This window comes from Sciurus carolinensis, chromosome 1 (genome assembly GCF_902686445.1).
Source record: "Sciurus carolinensis chromosome 1, mSciCar1.2, whole genome shotgun sequence".
NCBI classification, from domain to species: Eukaryota; Metazoa; Chordata; class Mammalia; order Rodentia; family Sciuridae; genus Sciurus; species Sciurus carolinensis.
In genome coordinates this window covers 204995860-205017646 of record NC_062213.1, presented here as the reverse complement: position 1 = coordinate 205017646, position 21787 = coordinate 204995860, and the positions used below count along the sequence as shown (strand labels likewise).

At 59.3% G+C, this 21787-nt stretch overlaps 1 protein-coding gene across 11 annotated transcripts in view; it reads left to right on the top strand.

The window, feature by feature from the left end:
- The window catches only part of Espn (espin), a 29898-nt gene that overhangs the window by 7477 nt on the left and 634 nt on the right, over positions 1–21787 (top strand). Inside the window, exons 3-16 of one of the 11 annotated variants that reach the window (XM_047544453.1) lie at positions 5279–5465; positions 5557–5739; positions 5899–6030; positions 8623–8824; positions 9732–10003; positions 10329–10424; positions 12529–12690; positions 12778–12970; positions 14386–14412; positions 15529–15674; positions 15750–16013; positions 20226–20305; positions 20403–20414; positions 21518–21704. In XM_047544453.1, coding sequence (XP_047400409.1) covers positions 5279–5465; positions 5557–5739; positions 5899–6030; positions 8623–8824; positions 9732–10003; positions 10329–10424; positions 12529–12690; positions 12778–12970; positions 14386–14412; positions 15529–15674; positions 15750–16013; positions 20226–20305; positions 20403–20414; positions 21518–21662 — 2101 coding nt within the window. In that variant the 3' untranslated portion in view covers positions 21663–21704. The other 10 variants (XM_047544491.1, XM_047544472.1, XM_047544464.1 and 7 more) reach the window with 10 other exon arrangements.

Below are 21787 nucleotides of genomic sequence, written 5' to 3'. Positions count from 1 at the left end.
GGGACCAGCAGGTCCCTCTGCCTGGAGCTCCTCCCCAGAGAGCCCACGCCTGCCCATCCCTCCTTCAATCGTAGCTCCGTTGTCACCTTTTCCACAAGGCCAGCCCTGAGCTGTTCAGATGGTTACCCTCCCCCACAACGCACCGCGGCCTGGCTCTTTTTCCCTGTGACCCTCGCTGTGAGCTGGCATTGTGTGCCAGGAGCCTGTTTTCCTCCTCTCTGTCCCCTTAACTAACGAGGCTCACTCTGCCCGGCGCCTGACAGGCAGTGCACGCTTGTCGAATGGAGGGGTCTGGAACCCTCAGCCTAAGGCGCCACCTGGGACCTTAGGTGGAAGACCCTTGCCGAGCCTCCATGCGCCCCTCTGGCAGGCGGCCCGTCTCTGCCCTACCAGGTGCTGCAGTGAGCAGGCCTCATGCCGCGCCTGACCCACCGGCCTCTTGCTCACTGACACACCTACTTTTTCAACAACAAACGAGCTATCTGACCTTCCAGCCCATCTGCCCTGGGGACACAGCCCTGCTGGCTGGGAGCAGGCAGCCCGCTCAGATGTGTGCTCTTTCTGTTCCCAGCTGGCTGTCCCAGGACAGGGCTCCAGAAGGCAAGGGATCCGCGGCGTTGGTGGCTCTGCCCGCCCAGCGTGTGGCGCCCTGAAGTCTGTGTCTGGGAGAAGAATGAAATAGAGTGACAGGAGAGTTGGGGAGAAGGTCTCCAAGTTGAGGGGCTGGGAAGGCCTTTGCCAGGCACTGGAGTGAGCACCTGAGTTAGAGGCAGTCAGCCATGCCGAGCTCTGCCCTGGGGGCCTTGCCACAGTCCTGGCAGGTGCAGAGGCCAGAGGCAGAGTCCAGTCTGGCTAAATGGCAGGTCAGAAGGAAGGTCTGGAAGGCTAGAAGAATGGCAGGGAAGTGCTGGCCTCTGGAAATATTCCAGGCTTGCTGGGAATTCAGGCACCAATGGACTGTTCTAGAACCTTCCTCAAAACAGCACTGTGGAAGCTGAAGAGATAGCTCCTCTTGGAGACCGCTCACCTAGCATGCACAAGGACCATGGTTCGGGCTGGGGAGGTAGCTCAGTCGGTAGAGTGCTTGCCTTGCAAGCACTAAAGCCCTGGGTTCGATCCCCAGCACCGCAAAAAAAAAAAAAAAAAAAAAAAGGTGGTCAAGGACCACGGTTCAAATCCCCAGAGACCCTCAGACAGGGTGGGGACAAAAAACAGTGCTGTGTTTCTTCCCTGAGCCAAGCCTGATTTAGGATCTTTTACCATAAGCAGGAGGTATGTACACCAAGAAATGTAGAGCCCAGAAGGCTGAGTGACTATTCAGAACAGCCCCAGTCTCAGCAAGTTCTGGTCCTTGGGGTCTCAGCCCCTTTCTGATTCTCTCGGAGCAAAAGCCTTAAGCAGCTGGGAAGGCCACTGGAAGTTTTGCTCTTTGACCTGAGTCTGAATCCGTGGGGGACTGATCACTCCTTGTTCCCTAGGCCAGCATGAACAGCAAGCTGGCACGAATGTGGACAGAGATTCCAACAGACCCTTAGGAGCATTCCACATTGCTTTAGTGGTCAGAAGGTGGCTTGCTTAATAGTTACAGTTTGTCCAGATCAGCTTTTTTCCCCAAGAAAAAAGAAAAACATGATTTACATGATCACTACCAGGAAGCTTCAAACCTATGAAGGGGGCTTGGCTCAGGGTCTTTGAAGACTCCAGAGTTTGGGATCAAGAAGGAGGGTGGAGCCGGATGTGATGGCTATGCCTGTAATCCCAGTGACTTGGGAGGCTGCGACAGAAGGATTGCAAATTCAAGGCCAGCCTCAGAAACTTAGCAAGATGCTGTCTCAACTCTTTAAAAAAACACTGGGCAAGACTGGGGACATAGAGTACCCCTGAGTTCAATTCCCAATAGGATGGGGGGGGGGAGGAAGAGGAAGAGGAAGAAGAAGAGGAGGAGGAGGAAAAGAGAAGAAAAGGGAAAAGAAATGATGTCTAGCCCAACCTGTGCTTGGCCTGGATATCCCAGGACAGCTGTGAGGGCCCTTGGTGGCTGATGCTCCTGGTACAAGTCCTGGGACATAGTGGCTACCACTTCAGGGATGGGTTCTGGAATGCAAAGAAGGAGGACGTGACACTGCAGTACAGTTTGCAGGTATAGGCCTCACACCAGGTCCTCTTCCTGCCAGAGCCTGGGCCTTCCTGTGGCGTTCCCATCATGTCCCAGTCCCACGTAGGGCGAGCCCACTGGCAAAGAGATTCCTGAGCTCCCAGCAGTAAGCTCTGCAGAGGACAGTTGTTTGTGCAGAACAAGGGAGACAGACAGACAGACAGACAGGCACACAGCTCAGCTGGAGTCCCACCTCAGGCTCCCCCTTGGGCCAGGCTCACATGGGTGGCTCTGCCTTTCCACATTAAGTGATCTTAGCTCTCCAGGCCTTGTTTTCTCATCTGTAGAAGGGGAACAACGCTAACGACCACCCCATAAGACAGTTATGAGGACTAGAGAAGAGAATGTGCGTGTCGCAGTGCTTGGAGCAAGCAATCACTCAATAAACAGTAGCTGCTGTTGCTGTTACTAATTCTTCCTTTTATTATTCCTCTTTTTATTACTACAATTATTCATTTGTCTCCCCAAGTGGGGAGTTCTCTTGTTCCTTATGCCAATCCATATTTTTGTAACTCTCCCCAGTGAATGGGAGGGAGCCCCTATTTCCTTTTGCCTCCAGGTCAAGCATGAAGAGAATTAGGCTGGTCCCCAAGGCTCCACTGTGGTCCATCAAGCATATGTACCCCATGTCCTGGGGTTTCCTGGGCAGGAGGCTCTGACTGCAGAATGGGGATCATGGCTAAAATGCTACTAATAATAGGGACAGGCTGTAGTCTATGGAGTGCCAGGGACTCTGCTGGGAGTGGCAGCCAGTGGGCACCACTGCCCCCTGCTGTCCAGTTCCTCCTCAGTCTGGTTGGGCACCCTTGGGCAATGGCTACTGCCACATGGGGGTCCTAGGAGGGCAGAGGTCAACACAGACCTGGTCCCCTCGGTTGTGTATACTGCCTTGTGCTTCCCCCCACCCCAGAGAAGGCCCCGAGCCCCACAACCCCAGCACTTGCCATGCCTTGGTTACAGGGTGAATAATTCAGGCTGCTGAGTGTCAGTCATGAAATATTCAACAGGCTGTTCCTGGCGCACCAGCGAGCGTATGTGTGGGGGCGACGCTGGCACTGGGGCGTCGAGGCCAGGGCAGCTGGCCAGCGTGTTTCTGAGGAGAGGTGCATGGCTGGGCCGCTGCCTGCCCTGTGCTGGACCGGCAGGACCCGTTCTGCTGGAGGACAGCAGGCATAGCACCTGTCCTCTCTACCTCACAAAGCAGCAGGCTGTGCTTCAGCCCCAGCACTGACCGAGCTGTGTCAGGGAAGGGGGCTGCACAGGCCATGGCGGAAGGAGAAACCAGACAGTGGTGCCCAGTGCAGGCTGCAGATGACCTGGGGGACTCCAGGGACAGGGAAGTGGACAGAGAACCAGGGCTCCGGGGACAGGAAGTCTACTGAGAGGCATGTGTGAGGAGGAGGAGGAGACAACACACATGGCTAGGTCAGAGGAGGGGCTGAGTCATGTTGGGGTGACGGGAAGGTAGGTGAATGAGCAGATGGAGGAGGCGGGAAGGGCTTGGGGCAGGAGCTGATGGGCAGATGGACAGGTGATTGGATGAGTGAGAGGCTGGAGGGGTGCAGACTGTGCATGTGATTGGCACTGTGGGTGTTAGATACGGGGAGGCAGTTGATGTAAGGATGTGAAGAATTGTGTTCCTAGGGCACCAAGGTCTGATCAGAGCACAACAGGACAGAGCCCCCACCTTGAGCTTACAGACTTGTCGGGGAGAAGGGGGTTCTGGGGGTAGGTTGTAGCTCCACCTAGTGCCCCATTGTGGTAACTGCACTCTGGACTGTATTCACCGTCAGCCCTAGTGGCCAGGCTGGTTTGTGTTCCCTAGTAGCCCCTCACCAATGGGGCTGACTCACTGTTCCCGTTAGGACAGTGAGCTGGGTGGAGTAGCAAGGATGAAGGGCGGTGACAGCCGAAAGGCAAGCTGTAGTGGAAAGAAGCTCCTGGGGCACGGGGCCCCTCCCCCACTCTGTCTCTTCAGTACCTGCATGTCTACTGGGGAGGAGGCCCTGCATCCCAGACAGACAGGTGTTCCCATGCCACTCACCAGCTGAGTGGCCTGTGGCAACACATGGACCCAGCCTCAGTTGCCCCTCTGCAAGATGGGAATGACAGTAGGACTTAAGATGAAGCTTCCTAGCAGGGCATGGTGGTGCACCCCTGTAATCCCAGCTGCTTGGGAGCCCCAGGCAGGAGCATTCCAGGTTCAAGGCCATCTTAGGCAACTTGATGAGTCCCTGTCTCAATAAAATAATAAAAATGGCTGGGAATGTAGCTCAGTATAGAGTACCTCTGGGCTTAAGAACAAAGAAAAGGGAGAATAACAATAAGCACCTTAGTGCTAATAGCCTAACACAGGAAGTGCTCAGTCTATGGTGACCATTCCTTAAGGTTTTCAGGTTAAAAAGAACAACAAAACCCAGATGTCAACTAACTTCGAATTTGAGATAAATACTTTTAGTATAAGTATGTTCCATACAATATTTGGAACATGCTAAAACATTATTGGTGTTTATCTGAAATTCAGATTTCAGGGACATCTTGTGTTTTATGTGGCAACCCTACCTCCCTGACCTCTGGGAACTCACTCCTCTGGGGCAGGCCTAGGCCAGAAGCAGTTATGGTTAACCGAGCATGACAGTCCATCATGGCAGGAGGGGTCCAGAGGCACAGAGGCGAGCAAGGGCCACTCTGTCCAGATAAATGGCAGGCCTGATGGAGGAGAGGTCTGTCCCCAGTCTTAAAGAGGGAGGAAATTGAAGGGCATTCCAGGTGGAGGAGGATACGAGCAAAGGCACAGAGGTCAGACAACATTTGGGGACACGCCGTGACAGGGAGTGTGGCAGAACAGGCATGTCCTAGTGGACATTGGTAAAGACAGGACTGTTTACTAAGAGCAGGATGTGCTGTCAGAGTCTTTATAAAAAACAGGCTGCTGTTGGTGGGACCACAGCTGAGGGGCCCCCTGAGGGAAGGTGCCGTAGGACCGAGTCTTGAGGGGGCCGGGGCCTTGTCCAACCTACTCTCCCCGCCCTCCAGGGCCCCCAGGATTGAGGCAAGGACTCTAAGAAGGTTTTGGAGGACGGCAGGCACTGAAAGCCCATGGTGGGTGTTGCCTATTCGCAGGGGAGTGAATGCTCAAACCAAGAATGGTGCCACGCCCCTGTACCTGGCGTGCCAGGAGGGCCACCTGGAGGTGACGCAGTACCTGGTGCAGGAGTGCGGCGCGGACCCGCACGCGCGCGCCCACGATGGCATGACCCCGCTGCACGCCGCAGCGCAGATGGGCCACAGTTCGGTCATCGTGTGGCTGGTGAGCTGGGCACAGGGAGGGAGGGGGCCCGGGGTCCAGCCAGGAGGGGCCTGGTGCCCAGTCCCGCCCTTTTCTCCGCCCCTCTCTCCAGGTGAGCTGCACCGACGTGAGCCTGTCGGAGCAGGACAAAGACGGCGCCACAGCCATGCACTTCGCCGCAAGCCGCGGCCACGCCAAAGTGCTCAGCTGGCTCCTGCTGCACGGCGGCGAGATCTCGGCCGACCTGTGGGGCGGGACCCCGCTGCATGACGCCGCCGAGAACGGCGAGCTGGAGGTCAGGGCGGCCCGAGCGGGGCGGGGCCTAGGGGCGGGCGGGGCCCGGGGCGGGGCCCGGGCGGGGCGCGCGCCCTCTGCTGGCGCCGCGCTCTCAGCACAGCCCCGCCCGGGCGCGGGGCGCCCCTCGCCGCCGGGTGCTCACCCCATGCCCCTGCAGTGCTGCCAGATCCTGGTAGTGAACGGCGCGGAGCTGGACGTCCGCGACCGTGACGGGTACACGGCCGCCGACCTGTCGGACTACAACGGCCACAGCCACTGCACCCGCTACCTGCGCACCGTGGAGAACCTGGTATGACCGGCTCGCAGCTCTCCTGTCATCTCATCCGGGCCCCACCCCAGGGCTAGAGGTCTTCCTCCTTCTACTAAGGAGGGAGCTGAGGTTCAGGGACATGAAGCCCCTTGCCCAAGGTGGCACAAGGAGTAAGTGCCCTTGTCCGCTGTCAGAACTACCTCTGAGCCCAGATGCACTGCCCATTGGGGAGCAAGGGACAGTGAGATGCAAGAGGACAAAAAGTCAAGGGAAGGGGGACCGAGAGTCATCCTGACAAGAGGTAGAGCTAGGAAAGGTCAGAAGACAGAGCAGGGGCCAGCCGAGTTCATTCGCTCGCCCACGTGTACATGCCCAAGTGTATCAGCTCATTTAACTCATAGCCAGCTCTGAGGTAGGTAATGCTAGTGTCTCCTTGTCACAGATGAGTAAACTGAGTCTCCTGGAGACCCAAGGTCACACAGACAGTAGGTGGTGGAGGACCCTCTCTTTCTTGACCACAATACCACACGTTTGTGCATTCCTAGTTAATTCATAGTGGGCTGCTTATGTGACTCTTGTAAATTATTTTATTATGGTTGCTCAGCCATGAAGTTACCCTCTAGGGCTTGGGCTCAGGTGTGGATGTCACCAAATCTAGGGCCCTGCCCATCTGCTTCATTGGAAAAATGAGGTCGGAAAGAGGGTGGGCCTCACTGACGTCTGCAGAAATATACTGACCAGTTCCAGAGGATAGCCAGGCCATGACAGGGGTTTCCAAAGGAAGCCTGGAAGAGGGACAGTGGGTGGCCCCTGGTCCGGTCTGCCCCAGTCCTGGAGTCTGCAAAGAGCAGCAAGGCCCAGGGTCAGACTGCAGGTAGACAAGGGGATAAACTCCTCCCTGGAAAGGCCCTCCCAGAGTGCAGGTGGCCCTGAAGCTGCTGAGTACCCTGTCATGGGGGCATAGAGCAGGGGTAGACACTGTCAAGCGCCTTTCTGCACCAAAGGTCGTTCCTTTCAGCCGTGACAGTCTGTCTGTTGTGGGGCTGTGGGTGTAGCAGCAGAGCCCAGGACCCTCCAGTCCTCCTGAGAGCCTGCCCTGCTGCCGCTGTGCTGCTGATAGTACACAATTTATTGAATTTTGACTCTGACAGGCCACCCTGCTGAGTGCTTGGCAGGTGTCATCTCAGTTCATCTTACAGTCATAGTAGTAGTTGGCACATATGGCATCTACTAGATATCATGCATGGCACTTCACTAACTTTTAAAGGCTTTTTGGCTACCCACTAGGCAGGGAGTCCATTTACAGATGAAGAAACAGGTACCGAAAGGTCAGGGGATGTGCCTAAGTTCACACAGCTAGTAAGTGGGGTGGGGGAGGGGCACTTGAAGGCTGTCCTCTCAGGCTGCAGAGCCTGTGTCCCAGCCTCTGAGTTCTGCAGCCCCTGGTGCCCTTGGTACGCACTAGTGCTGGCCAAGAGAAGAGCACCTCAGGACTGGGGTTGTGGCTCAGTGGTAGAGCGCTTGTCTAGCACATGTGAGGCCCTGGGTTCGATTCTCACCACCACATACATAAATACCTGAATAAATAAATAAAGTGTGTGTCTGCCTGCAACTAAAAATGTTTTTTAAAAGAAGAGCAACTTCAGGCCATCCCTCAAAGCCAGTATCTGGGGCTCCACTTTGGCTCTTAGGATAGGCAGCAAAGGCTGGGCCCCCTGAATATGGGTAGCCGGGCCTGACCCTCTCACCCAGGCAGGCCCAGCTGCAAAAGTGACAGCTCCAAGTCACCAAGGATACTGGCCCAGAAAAGGCAAACACTCCCGAAGAGCCCCTAATTACAGGGCCAATGAGCGTGGCTGCTGAGCCGTTACCTGGTGCCAGGCTGCCTCCCTTTCCCAGGGGGCCTGTGACACTTCTCAGGCAGGGAGGGGGCACGGGGCAGGGAGGAGTAGGTCTGGGCAGGAGGCGGCAGAGAGAGCGGGCTTGGCGGCAGCAGGGACAGCATGGGCAATGTAAGCGGGACCCCCACCCCTGCCCAATCCCAGCCTGAGATCAGAGGCACTGACCAGGGAGGGACGGTGACAGGCTTGGGAGCCTGAGCTGGGGCTGCCCATCCCAGCTCAGCTGGGCCACCAAGGCACCACCCTTCCCCACCCCCAGAGCCCCATCAGGAGACTGGCTGGGCTGGTGTTGGGAGTTGACAGGTTGGGAAAGGAGAACAGGGGTTTTCATCCAGGTAAGGGGGATGGCTCTCCCTGTACCCCTAGCCCAAGCCCCCTCCTGCAGACACACGAGAGCCCAGGCCCTCTGCCCACTGACAAGGGAAGGCTGGTGCCTGGCAACTCTCCCTGGGGTGCAGCCCAGGGCCCCGTCTCGGTTGGCTTCCACTCTCCTGAGCAGGGAAGGGCCAGGGTGGGAGTTTCTCCGGAACCCCAGGTCCTGTTAGGAGGCTGGACTCGAATCTTAGCCTCAGACAAACCCAGGACCCTTTTGCAATGGGGAAAGGATCTCAGAGAGGGATGTGGCTTGACTGAAGTCACACAGCAAGGGCATGCCTGAATGGGACCCTGGCCCAAAGAGCGCAGGTCTGTGGAGTGGGCTTGCCTCACAGCCGCACGGCCTTCTCCTCAGAGTGTGGAGCATCGAGTACTGTCCCAGGATTCGTCTGCTGAGCTGGAGGCAAAGCAACCAGACTCGGGCATGTCCTCACCCAACACCACCATGTCAGTCCAGCCACCGAACTTTGACCTCAGCTCGCCTACCAGCACTCTCTCCAATTACGACTCCTGCTCTTCCAGCCACTCCAGCATCAAAGGCCAGCGCACTCCTCGCGGTGAGTGGGCCGGGTGGGAAGAGGGAAGAGGGAGAGCAGATTGCTCAGGGCACCCTGCCCACCGTCCGCCAGAGGCTGCCCTCTCCACTCACTGTCCTAACACCCAGAGGGGACGCCCAGGGTCCTGTGTTCCCACCACACAACCCCATGTACAGCCGCATGGATTCCCCCCAAAACTTACATGCACCCCACCATGGTTCATTGTTCTCGCCTACACACACTGAAAAGTGCACATTTATGTCTGTACACACAGCACACATGCAGGAACGCACAGGCACACAGGCAGGTGCAGGTATATGCACACACCTATGTAACACAAGGACTCAAGCCTCAGTTTCCACTGGAGAGACACACGCACACACACAGTGCCTACAGACCAACACAGACACGTTCCCGAATAGAGTTGTGTGCACACAGGTGACAGGCTCACGCACACACAATCGCACACACCTTGGGCCACGCCAGGCATGTGTACACACACTGACCACGCCCTCCGCATGAACGTGGTCCACCTGCAATGCCTGCTTCCTGTCACCAGGTGGTGGACTGGGTGCCCTGCAAAGGTTGGGTGTGGCCACCCAGACTCCTGCCACCTGCCCTGCCAGGTCTTCTGTGAAGAGCTGCCCCTCCCCTGTCCAGGTGGCCCTGCCCTGCAGGCACACCTGGAGCCCAAAGCCCCCTGCTGCTTCCCCTCCAAACCTGAGCACACTGTCTTCCAACCTTAGTGCAGGGCTGGGGACCAGGAACCACCCAGCACTGCCAGAGGCCACACTGGGCCACACAGAACAGCACCCCAGATTGCTCTGCCTCTCAGCAAGCTGTTTCTAGGTGGTGGGAAGTCAGGCGAGTTCTGGGGGACAGCCCCTCTGCAAACCCCCAAACCCGGCCTTCCCTGCTGCCTCTGCAGGGCTCTCCAGCACGAGAGCTGCAGACATACAGAACTACATGGATATGCTGAACCCGGAGCTGGGCCTGCCTCAGGGCAAGATGGGGAGACCCGTGCCTCCGCCGCCGCCACCCAGCTTCCCTCCACCACCCCCACCCCCAGGCACCCAGCTGCCCCCACCTCCACCGGGCTACCCAGCCCCCACCCCCCCTGTGGGGCTACATGCAGCTGACATCTACATGCAGACCAAGAACAAGCTCCGCCACGTGGAGACAGAGCCACTCAAGAAGGAGGTAGTGAGCCCTCCCCCCGCTGCCTCCCAGGGGTGGGACTGGCCTCGCTGGTAGACGCAGGTGGGGTACCTGGGTCCAAGGCATGTTCAGGAGTCAAAGCTCTTGATCAGTTCCGCAGCTCAAGGATGCCCTGGGGACAGGGAGGTGAATTAGACAAAGATATCTCCCTCCATGCCAAGTTGGGGTGAAAAAATTCAGACCCAGATGGCTGCGCCTCACCAGGAGCTGGGTCTGTACTGCCTCTTGCATGGAGTGGCAGGGTTTTCACTGAGTGGGCAGAGGACACGTACTGACTGTCTCTCCACTGACATGTCCACACCCACAGTCATGGGCTCAAGTGAAGAATAGAACCCTAGATGTCTTCCGGGTGGGAGATGCCATGTCACAGCTTGAGGTGAGGGCCAGGAGGAGGGTGTGGCAGGTGAGTGATCAGCAGGGTCCAGCACTGGCTGTCCGAGTGACCGAGAAGCTGAGGCTGGCTCCTGCTGGGGCTCGAGCTTCCGTCGGGGGAGCAGCCAGTGCCCAGTTGGGTGCCCTGGTGGAGAAGCGAGCATGTGATCTCAGGAGTGGGGGTGAGGGAGGACACAGTGATTGTGTCACCAGGGCCTGTGGGGAAGCGGGCAGAGGTCCTGCCTGGGCGGCTCTGGGGGTCCTGGGCAGGGAGGTTGAGGGGGCCCTGGAATGCAGACCAGCAAAGCTGTTCTGAGAGGTGAAAAACGAAAACAAAACAAAACAAGAGACAGCAGGTGGCCAGGTGTGCGGTGGCAGCTCCCCAGGGTCCTGTCAGGGCCCACCTTGCCGTTCTCTCCCCAACCCAAGACAGGCCACTTCAGGACGAAGCTGGACAGTCAGTTTGCACTGGTGAAACAGGTCACAAGGCCACTGTCACAGAGGCATGGGAGGGACATTGAGCCTCCACAAAGACTCCAACTGCCACCCCTTCAGACCAAGCTAGAACATCAGATTCCCCTTCCGACTCTGGAGGGAGCTCTAGGGGGCACTGCAAGGGACCTGGGCCCAGTCAACTTTCACAGGCTGGCCTGGCATGGGGGCCCTGCCCAAAGCCTGGGACAGGTGGTCTGACCAGCACCCACTCCCCAGGCCTGAGCCAAGGGCCAGGATCGGAGTCTTCCCCACACTCCTCTGGGGTGTGTGCGTGCGGAGCTGCAGGCATTGGGTCTGCTCCACAAAGAAACCTTTGTGTGCTGCTGCGCCCTGCACGGGTGCCCGAGCTGCCGGAGGGAACAGGGTCGTGCCTCTGGGGCTGCAGGGGGTGTGGAGGGGGCTGGCTGGCCCAGAAAACAAATCCAGCGTGTCGCGTTTCCTGCAACGTGAGCCTGGATGGGCGGGGTGCAGAGGGTCCGAGGCCACCTCAGGGACGCACAGGCTGGGAGGGTGGGGCAGGGGACAGCCCCCGCCTGACCATTCGGTCTTTGACCCCACCACCTCATGCCCTTCTCCCTGAGCTGGGCTTAGCGGGGGCAGCCGTGGCCGGTAGCAGCCTTCGTTGTCACCTGAGCCCGCCTTGCTGCCCCTGAAACCCGAGACTTGTGCGCGGGTGTGGGTGTCACTTACGAGGATGGCAATGGTTTCCAGATGCAGGAGGGGAAAGGTGGGGGCGCGACCCGGAACCCGGGCGCCAAATATGAGACCACCAGCGTTCAGACCCATAACCTGTCTCTGGTAAATGAGTAGGGACATGAAGGTCGGGGTGCCAGCACCGTGTTCACGAAGAGAGGCCCAGGGGGCGGGGCCATGCCTGGCGGGTGCGACAGGCGCAGCACACCCGCCAGGTGTGGAGGAGCAGTTGGGCCCCGGTAGCATCCCTGACTGCTGCGGGGGTTCGGCCTGGGATTGGCGGGTCCTAGGTGATGTCAGGCCGACAGAGCCCATAGGCCGGCCGCGACCGGGCGGGCGCAGGCCGGGCTGTAACCTGAGAGGAAGGATCAGGTAACGCAGGTGTCGGATCCGTGCCGCCCCCGCCGCCAGGTGCACAGCGGGGGCCACCGGCACAGTCGCAGGTAGGAACAGACCCGGGGCCGGTCGGCCGGGAACCCTGGGCAAGCAGGAGTCTAACAGGGCACCGGCTCTGGACAGGGCTCCCTAGGGGCCAAGATCCCCTAGAAAAAGTTCGGCGGAGCCTTGGGGACGCGCGGTTGGCCGGACAGCGGGCTGCAGGGTGCGGCCCGGGTCGCAGGGCCCGCTAAGCTGAGAGCTACCCCTTCGCCGGCTCCCCCTGGCGTCAGGGCTGGGCCACCCCGCCCCTGGACCCGCCCCTTCTGGCCTCAGTGGGGGCCCCTGTGCCCTTGGCCTCCGCCCAGAACCCCTCCCTGTAGGGCGGTCGAGACTGCCCTGCCGCCGAGGCCCCTTGACCCCATGCTGCCCTGAGAACAGGGGGATCTAGGGTCGCGCCCGGCTGCGCCACTCGACGGCCGCTGGCCGCGAGCCCCCGGGAGGCGAAGGGCTGGGGAGGGGCTTGGGGGACGTTGGGGGCAAGTGGCCAAAGCGCATCGGTCTTCCCGCAGCCGAGCTCCCGCGACCACCACAACGGGCTGCGGAGACAGGACTCCGGCCGCAAGCCCCGCACCTTCAGCAAGCAGCCCAGCACGGGGGACTACTACCGCCAGCTGGGCCGCTGCCCCGGGGAGCCGCTGGCAGCACGCCCGGGCATGGCGCACAGCGAGGAGGTGCGTGTCCAGCCCGCACCCGCCGGCCGCCCGGGAACCCGCCCTGCGGCCCGCGCCTCACTCGCTGGTCCCTCCGCTCCCCCGCAGGCGGCGCTGCTCCCGGGGAACCACGTGCAGAACGGCTGCGCCGCGGACCCCAAAGCGTCCAGGGAGCTGCCCCCGCCGCCGCCTCCGCCGCCGCCGCCCCTGCCGGAGGCCCACAGCTCGCTGCCGCCTGCCCCGCCTCTGCCCCTGGAGGGCGCGGGCTCCGGGCAGCGCCGCTCCTCGTCGTCCACCGGCAGTGAGTAGGGGCGGGTTGCGGGGTGGGGGCGGCGCCAGCCCCAGGCGGGGAGGGAGATCTAGACACCGCCCCCTCCCCAGCTGCGACTGCTCGTCGGCCCTCCTTTCCTCCTGCTTCTTCCCAAAGGCCCCTGTCCCACTGAAGGCTCGACCCAAAGCGAAGGCTCCGAGTTGCCTTCGTTCCTGCCAGGGCGGGACTGGGCTAAGTGGCCTCAGGCAAGTCACCTCTCTTCTCTAGACCCTCTCCCTTCGGCTAAGGAGGTCTCTCAGCTCGGTGGCTGCTGTTTCTGATGAACCCGACCCGCGGGTAGCTATGAGTGGACTAGTTTCAAGGAGGCAGCACCGCTCACAGGCCTTCTTCCTGCCCCTGTCCATCCTCAGTTCCCCTCCACCTCTTCCTCTGGTTCTTCCAAACTAGCACAGACTTGCGCCCTCTCACATACTACAGGAATTCTTCCTACCCAGATTTCTCCAGGAGCCCTGGGCCACTCAGGACCTGGCTAGGGGCACAAAGTCAGTGACCATCATGTTTCCCCTTCTCCCTCTGGCTGCCCACTGGGCATCGTGTGTGGTAAGCACATACTCTGCACTGAGCTACACCAGCTCCCGGGCATCCTTTATCAAGAGCTAGACTGATGACCAGGATTCCGGGTCCTCTCTCCTATAGGATGGGGCACTGCTCTGCCTGACAGACTTCCTGGGAGGTGCCCCCACCAGACCAGCAGGTGGCTTCCTCACCCAGTTACTCAAGGCAGAGACCATGGTCGGTGGCCCCATCCTAAGCTTCTTCTCTTTGACTAGGAGTGTGGCTCATATGGAGCTCCAGTCCATGCAGCATGCCCCAGGGGAACATGTCACTACTGGCTGAGCCTCCGGAACATCCCCAGTCCACCCTAGCTCTACAGTCAGCTTCTCCATCCCTCTGCATCCTGCAGCAAGGACACATCTAGGAATAAAAGAGAAAAGGGGGCTGGATTTGTGGCTCAGTGGTAGAGTGCTTGCCTGGCATGTGTGAGGCACTGGGTTCAATTCTCAGCACCACATAAAAATAAATAAAGGTCCATTGACAACCGAAAAAAATATTTAGAAAAAAAAAAAAAAAAACAGAGAAATGGACTTGGGGCTGCCCCAGACACCCCTCCTAGCAGAGCCTGGGCTGGGTGCCCTAGCCCAGGCCAATGCCAAGGTGGAGGCCTTGTGAAGGGACCAGGACCGGTGGTGATCGTGCAGCACTCAGGGAACTGGACATACCACCCTGGTGGGGCCCCATAGTGGACTGAGCCAGGGTCACAAGGATAGGAAAGCTCCTCCTCTCTTCTCGCCCCTCCTGCCCTGCCTGGTCCTCTTACTGTCCCCTCCTGCCCTGCCCCCTCTCCCTCCTAACTTCGCTGTCACTTCTCTTCTCTCGGTTCCTAGAAGTGAGAGTCCTGAGGCACAGGAAGAGTGAGTAGCTGCGCGCGGTTCCTGGCCGAGGCCGAGGCGAGGGTGGGGAGGAGGCTCACCCAGGAGAAACGAGACAGACGGGCTGGGACTTGAGGAAAGGGCAGACCAGGGGCCAGTAGGCAACGGGGACCTCCATGTCACAGGGGCCCTTGCACCCCATGCCTACCCTGGCACCCCACGACACCCACATATGGGTCCAAGCATTCTGTGCCTGGCTAACAGTTTTGCAAAAAAAAAAAAAAGCAGGCTGTAAGCTCGTCTCTCTTTTCCTCTGCTTGTGATGCACTCTGGGATCCCCAACCCAGGCAGCCGAGAGCTTCTGGCCTGATTTGTTCACCCGCACCCCCAGATCTGACCCCTGCCTCAGGGCTCCAAAATCCCCATTCACCTCCGCCAGCCACGCTGGAAAATGCAAACTCTGCCCAAGCATTTGCATGCCATCTGCCTGGCCTTCTTCCTCGGTGCCCTCTCCCATGTCCTTAGGAAGCACTTCCTTCTAGGGTCCCCCAGAGCTGAGCAGTGTATTGCCACAAGTGTGCTCCCTGCTTGCAGTCAGTATATCTGCTCATCTGTCTGTGGGTGTGGGGACAGGGAGGATGGTCTGGCTGGGTGCTGGCACTGCAGGGTCCCGAGTTCTTATGGCTATGGAAGCCCAGCGGGCTCAGTCCAAGGGTCACTGGGCTTTGCTGATGCAGGGAGAGGGCCAGAGAGACTCCACCCTGGTGGGGCTGAGCCAGGGAACCCGGGACAAAGGTCAGGTGGCTGGCCCTAGGTAGTGTTTTGGAGCTGGGCAGGCGGTGGCTGGGCGGAGACATACACCAGAGTATCCAGGGCCAGCCAACAGCCACCATGAACTCCCAGGGGCCTCCAGGTGGGGCCTCTATGCCCCGTGAGTAGGACTGGGAGAATGGTGGGGCCACCGGGGCTGGGGACTGAGGGCCCCCTTCTGGGTGGCCTGACAGCTCCCTGAGGTACCCTGGGATCTAGAGAGCTCCCTCTGGGCCCCAGGGAGGGCCCCACCTGTCCTAGTTTGGAGCTGGGGGCTGCAGAGGGAAAGGTGGAGGATGGTGGGGTCATAGTCCTGCCCCCAATCAGTGATTCTCCTCCTGCGGGCAGGCACCAAGTCTTTCAACATGATGTCCCCAACGGGTGACAACTCGGAGCTACTGGCTGAGATCAAGGCAGGCAAGAGCCTGAAGCCAACACCGCAGAGCAAGGGCCTCACCACAGTTTTCTCAGGCAGCCGGCAGCCAGCAACCCAGGTAGGAGACTGACAGGTGCCCGGTCCTGGATCCCCTTGCCTACCCAACACTCAGCCCCACTGCTTCTCCTTGCAGCCTGACACTCAGGTGCCGCCCGCGTCACCTGCCCCATCTCGGGCCCGGAGCCCCACTCCACCAGCCGTGGGACCTCAACCACTGCTCAATGGCAGCATAGTGCCCGCACCACCCGCCACCCCTGCGCCAGGTGTGCAGCTCAATGTGGAGACACTCGTTCCCACGCATGACGAGCAGGGCCGGCCCATCCCTGAGTGGAAGCGCCAGGTGATGGTGCGCAAGCTGCTGGTGAAGATGCAGGAGGAGGAGGAGCAGAAGCGGAAGGTGGGTGGGGCAGTGCTCTCCAGAAAGGCTTGGGTCTGTGCTGAGCCTAGAACCCATTCCCCATGCCACCCCTCCACCTGCAGGGGCCCGTCAGCCTCGGGCAATGCCCAAGGCCTTTGGAGAAAAATGAGGTTGCAGAACTCCCAGAACCGATCCCAGTCTCCCCACCCTGGCAGCCTGTTCTTTGAAGAAAGATGGCAGTGTTTACCAAACTCCCATGTGCCCTCCAGTCACTTGGCACCTTGATATTCTGCTTCCGGATGTCTTGGGGGTATTGAGATTCTGCATTTCTAACAAGCAACTAGGTCTGGTTGTGCAAGGTCACGCTGTGGGGCGAAGAAGGCTCTGGTCCCAGCCAAGCTGACTCCAGCTCTGCTCAGCACTGCCCTCTCCAGCTGCTGACACTTAGCTTTGTCCAGTCTCAGTGTGACACCCGTGAGGTGGGCTAATTAGCACTAGCTGATAGTTACCATCAGTCACACAACGAATGTTCCCCGAGTCTCACGTGAACTCTGGAAGTTCATGGCAAATATGCCAAGGCCTGCTTCCCAGGGATCTGTGGGTGTGGGTGTGTGTATGTGCATGTGTGAATCAACAAGCAAATAAATAAATGTCCCCAAGGAGACAAAACAGGATGGTGTGATACAGTGACAACTAGGGATACAGAGCAGTGATTGCACCGGGTACTGTGAGGCCGGGCCACTACCTGGAAGAGAACGGGCATTCTCCTGGAGCAGTGGGGCCTGGGCTGGTTAAGTGGGCAACTGCCCATCATGCCAGTGTGAGGGAAACTGGTGGCTCAGCAGGATCAGGAGGCCTGTGAGAGGTAAGGTCAGCCCCCAGCATGGAAAAGCTGGCCACCAGAGGGCTGACCAAGAGGTAGAGGAAAGGGAGGAGAAAATGGGAAGAGTCCCAAATATCGTGTTAGTTCAGTGGGGTGAGGGAAGGGGTGGGAGCCACAGGGGGAGCTGTAGCGTTAACCTCTGTAGGAGCTGGGTAGAGTGGTGTGGCCTGCCACTGAGCATGGAAAACTCTGCCACAGGACAGAGAGAGCTTGGGACACAGGAGAGCCTGAGATGCATCAGCCGTCTGGCATGAGAGGCTTCTCTGGGATCTAGCTTGAAACTAGGGTTTGGATGGGGCACGAAGCGCCACCTTGCCTCTCAGCCTCAATGCCTTTCGCATGTTCCCTGAGTGGTGTAATGAGCAGCCAAGCCAGGCATGGAGATCCCCTCTGCCCGCCTGCCCTCCCCACCTCGCAACAGCACCCGGCAACCGGCTGTGCCCCCCTCCAGCAACCAAAGTGGACACTGTCCAGAGCCAGGAGCCGAAGCCTCTTCACCAGCCAGGCGCGGCCCGTCCCTGCAAACAGAGCCCGGCGAAGCCATTACACCACCCGGGACATGCAAAAGGTTCCCTGGCGCCGCCGCTGCGGGAGCTGGGCCAGAGGGAGACGCGCCTCCCTCCCCTCTCTTGTCTTCCCCGCCTTAGCTGACATCTGCCAGCTCGTGCTGCTACCCCCCGGAGGGCTGGAGGTACTCCCGCGAGCACAACGCCATCCTCGGGCCCTTCGGCGAGCTCATGACCGAGGCCGACATCCTCCGCATCGAGCAGCAAATCGAGAACCTGCAAGTCCTACACAAGGCGCAGAAGCTGGAAGCGCGCCTGGAGCAGCTGGAGCTGGAGCTGGAGCAGCTGCTGCCCATCTCAGCCGCCCTGTCGGCACCGCGTTTCACCATTGACCCGCGCCGCGTGCACGGCCGCGCCGCCAGCCTGCCCGCTTGGTGCAGCAAGATCTCCACGCTGCTCAAGAGCATGGCCACTCTGCTGGCAGCGCTGGGCGGCCGGCCGGCACACCTGGCGGAGCTGCTGACCGCCGAGACTGGCCAGCCGCTGGAGCCGCTGCCCGATGCGCCCTCACGGCCCGGGCCGCTCTGCCTGGGCCGCTCGCACTCGCTCAGCTGGTGTCGGGAGGCGGTGGCCCGTGAGATCCTCGAGTGCGGAGTTTCGGTGCAGCAACTCCGAGCCACCTATGAGCTGCGTGCCCAGGGCGCGGCGCCCGCAAGCTGCCAGCACCGCAAGCTCCTGCAGTCGGCCAGCACCCCGGGCCGTGAGCCCATCCTGGAGGAGGACTACGTGGCAGCCGGCTCCGAAGAACCGTGCGCTGCGGTGGCAAACGGACGACTGGCCTCTGAGGAGCCCTTGGGTACCTTGGGCCTGCCCGAGGCGCGGGACCCTCAGGTAACACTGCCAGAGCCCGAGCAGCTGGCGCGCAGGCCGCCGCTCTCCACCGAGCTGCCCGGCGTCCAGGACTACATCGACATGCGCAAAGAGCGCATCGTCTACCTTTTCCTGGAGCATTGGCGCAAGTGGACTTTCCGGGGCCCTGGGCGCCACGCCCAGGCGCGCCTGCGCAGACTTCTGCCTCGCGTTGTGGCCGCTGGCGCTGGCGATGTCCCGGACGAAGCGGGCGCGCCCCAGGCCCTGGCGAGTGACAGCGAGAACCACAGCCCGGACGAGAGGCTGCTGCACCTGCTGAAACAGCGGCAAGTGGTGGGCAAGTTGCTGGGTCACTGGCGGAGTCTGCTACAGCAGGTACCCGCGCGGCAACCGCGATGGCAGGGCCTGGCGCATGGCCTCTACTGGCCGCAGCACTTCCTGCCACCCCTCGACGGAGGTGCCCCTCGGCGCTACGACAGCCTCACGCTCGACCTCTTCATGCTTGGCTACTTCCAGCTGCTGGAGATGGGCCTCAGCCGCGAGGAGCGCAAGTTCCGCCACCTGCTGTGCTACGAGATGTTCGACCGGCTGGGCAGCCACCCGTGGGAGCTCATCCGACTCTTCCACCGCGTTGTGCTGGAGGAGGTGGAGGCCGGCCGGCGCAGCTGGAGTGACGGCTTTGAGGACCTCAGGCGCCAGTTCTTTGGAGACAGCCCGGAGGGTGAACCAGCCAGGGAAGAAGAGAAGGAAGAAGAGAAAGAGAAAGAAAAGGAGGAGCAGGAGGAGCCCCTGGAAGAGGCCGTGCCAGCTGACTCGGAGGACCTTACAGAGGAGCAGCCGGAGGCCCCGGCCCCTGCGCCACAGCCCCCGCCTGCCACGCCTCCCCCCGCCTCGGACCCTTCTTGTCTCCAAGCCCCTGCCGAAGACCCTTTGGAACTGGTGTCTGAAATGGGCGAGTTCAGCAATGAGGACATCTGTCGCTACATCGACCGCAGCTTCTCCTTCTGGAAAGAGAAGGAGGCAGAGATGTTTGACATCTGAGCAGTGAATTCAGAATTTACGCTCAAGGATCTTAACCTGGGTCTGGAGGCCTGCTTGATGCCCTCCAGAAGCCAGCAGGGGCAGGAAGAACCCAGGACCCCTGTGCTCAGGACCAGGCTGCCTCAGCCTTTGAGGTCCCCTCCAGGCAGGACGTGCGCATTTGCCTATATAGGCAGGGCATGGCACATGGCAAACCGGGTGTTCCCTGTAGCCCATGACCTCACTGAGCTCTGTGGGGAGCCAAGCAGCAGAATCAGTCCCTCCAGGGAGGGACCATGGCCACTCTGGGGCACTGTGGCTCTGTCTCTGGCTTTTCAATAGGGTTTACAGCTACCTCCTTGGACGCCTGTGGTGTTCTGTGTGATGTGTGATGTGTACAGACTCTCCCCTGTGACATGAAGGAATAAAACACTTTGCTGTAAGCTGCCTGTGTTGGACGCCCCTCACATACAATGTCTTTGCAGCCCCACAATGTGGAACCAGTGTCCACTCCTTTGGGGAAAGGGCAAGCGTGAGTCAGAAGGTACCTCACAGGGAAACCAGGACAATCTGAGTCCCGGAGCTAGCCAGGTGGTAGTGGTTGGAGCGGGGCAAGTCTTTTGTACAGAGATTCTGGAAGATGGACCAGGTACCATGTGTCCACCTGCCCCCATGGTAATCAGGCTCAGGCCCTCTGTCCTCTGTTCTCCTTCACTCAACTTTGATCTCTCTGGCTCCACCTTTAGTTCACTGGGCTGAGTCGCAGTGGGGTGGGGTTGGGTCGTGTGGAGAATGGGGCAGGAGGCACCCTCCTTCATTCATCCCTTAGATGGGCATCAAAAGCACTTCTTCCTGTGACCACATCTGTGTTCTGTTGTCCCTGGATCCCTTCAGGTGCCCTGGGTTGGGGGTAAACCCCCCTGACCCATCTCTCCCAGCCACTCTGATCCTGAAGCTTTGTGGTTGTTGCAGGAGGAGGAGGAGGAGGCCCGGCTGGCCAGCTTGCCTGCCTGGAGGCGAGACCTCCTGCGGAAGAAGATGGAAGAGGAGAGGTGAGCCAGGGGTCAGGAGGAGGCCGGCCTGGCTGGGTGTCTTGACCGTCCTTTTGTGGTGGTGGCATCAACTAACACTGTCTCTTTCTCCTTCCAGGGAGCAGAAGCGGTAAGTGCAGGGCTGGCCTGGACCTGCCACCCTTTCCACCCACTTACAGTGGCTTAGTCTTTTGCCTCTTCATCTAGCACATACCCTGTCATTCAGTTCTTGTAGCATGACCTCTCTGCTTCTAATAATGCCACCAGACCCCTCTCTCCCAATAACTGCACATCTGTCCCCTAAAGTCTAGCTCTCATGTTCTGATAACCTTGTTCTGAAATAACCCACTCACCCAGCCTTTCCAACCTACAGTTAGCCCAACCCCACAATCAATACCTTGATCATCTGTCCCTCAAAACTTAAGTTTCTTCCCCTAGTAATCTAGCCCAGTGCTGTCCATTAGACATATAATTTGAGCTATACATGTACTTTAAGTTTTTCTAGTAGTCACCTTGAGAAAATAAAAAGGTACAGGTGAAATTCATTTTAATAAAATGTAACCCAATATATCAAAAATATGTCAACATATAATTGATGTTATTAATGAAGTGTTTTATACTCCTCTTTTAAAAAAGTTTTCAAAATAGGTGCATTTTACACCTATAATTCAGACCAGTATGGATCAGCCCCATTTCAAATGCACCACAGCCCCCCACGCTTAAGGCCCACCGGTCAGCAGATCAGACCCACCCTTACATCTGTGGTCCTGGAGGTTGAACCCAGAGACCTGAGCATGCTAGGCAAGCCTTCAACCACTGAACTGCATCTGCAGTCCCTACCCATGTTCTAATCACCTGTTCCTAATTCCCCAGCCTCTGTCTCTCAGTAATGGGGTGTCTAGCTGCCCAACCCCATTCTTCAATAATTCACATTGACAGTTCTGGACAGCCAAGTCCTGGCCCCCAATAATCTCCCTTTTGGACCCTGTAACTCCCCTCTTCACACAGTGCCACACCTGACCCAGCACCTGTTTCCAGTAACAGGGAAGCCCACAATAACCCAACCTCAGCCTCCCACTCATCCAGCTTCTCTGTGTGGCCCAATGACCCCCAACTGCCCCAAGTCTAGTCCGTGTCCTTAATAGCCCACTCTTCCACACCCATCCTGGTGCCTGGTTCGCCCTAGTTTCTGGCCCCAGGCTTCACTAGGTTCTGCCCTCACCCCATCTGCAGAAAAGAGGAGGAACGGCAAAAGCAGGAGGAGATACAGCGGGAAAAAGAGCAGTCGGAGAAGCTGCGGACACTGGGCTATGATGAGAGCAAGCTGGCGCCCTGGCAGCGACAGGTCATCCTGAAGAAGGGGGACATCCCTAAGTAATACGTCGCGGGCTCCTGCCCGCAGCCTCCGGAGCTCCGAGAGGTGGGGGTCCCCCAGCCCCCGCCCTACTTGGCCTGCGGGTGCGGAAGGGCTGGGAGCCGCGCAGCCCTCCCCTTCCGCGCCAG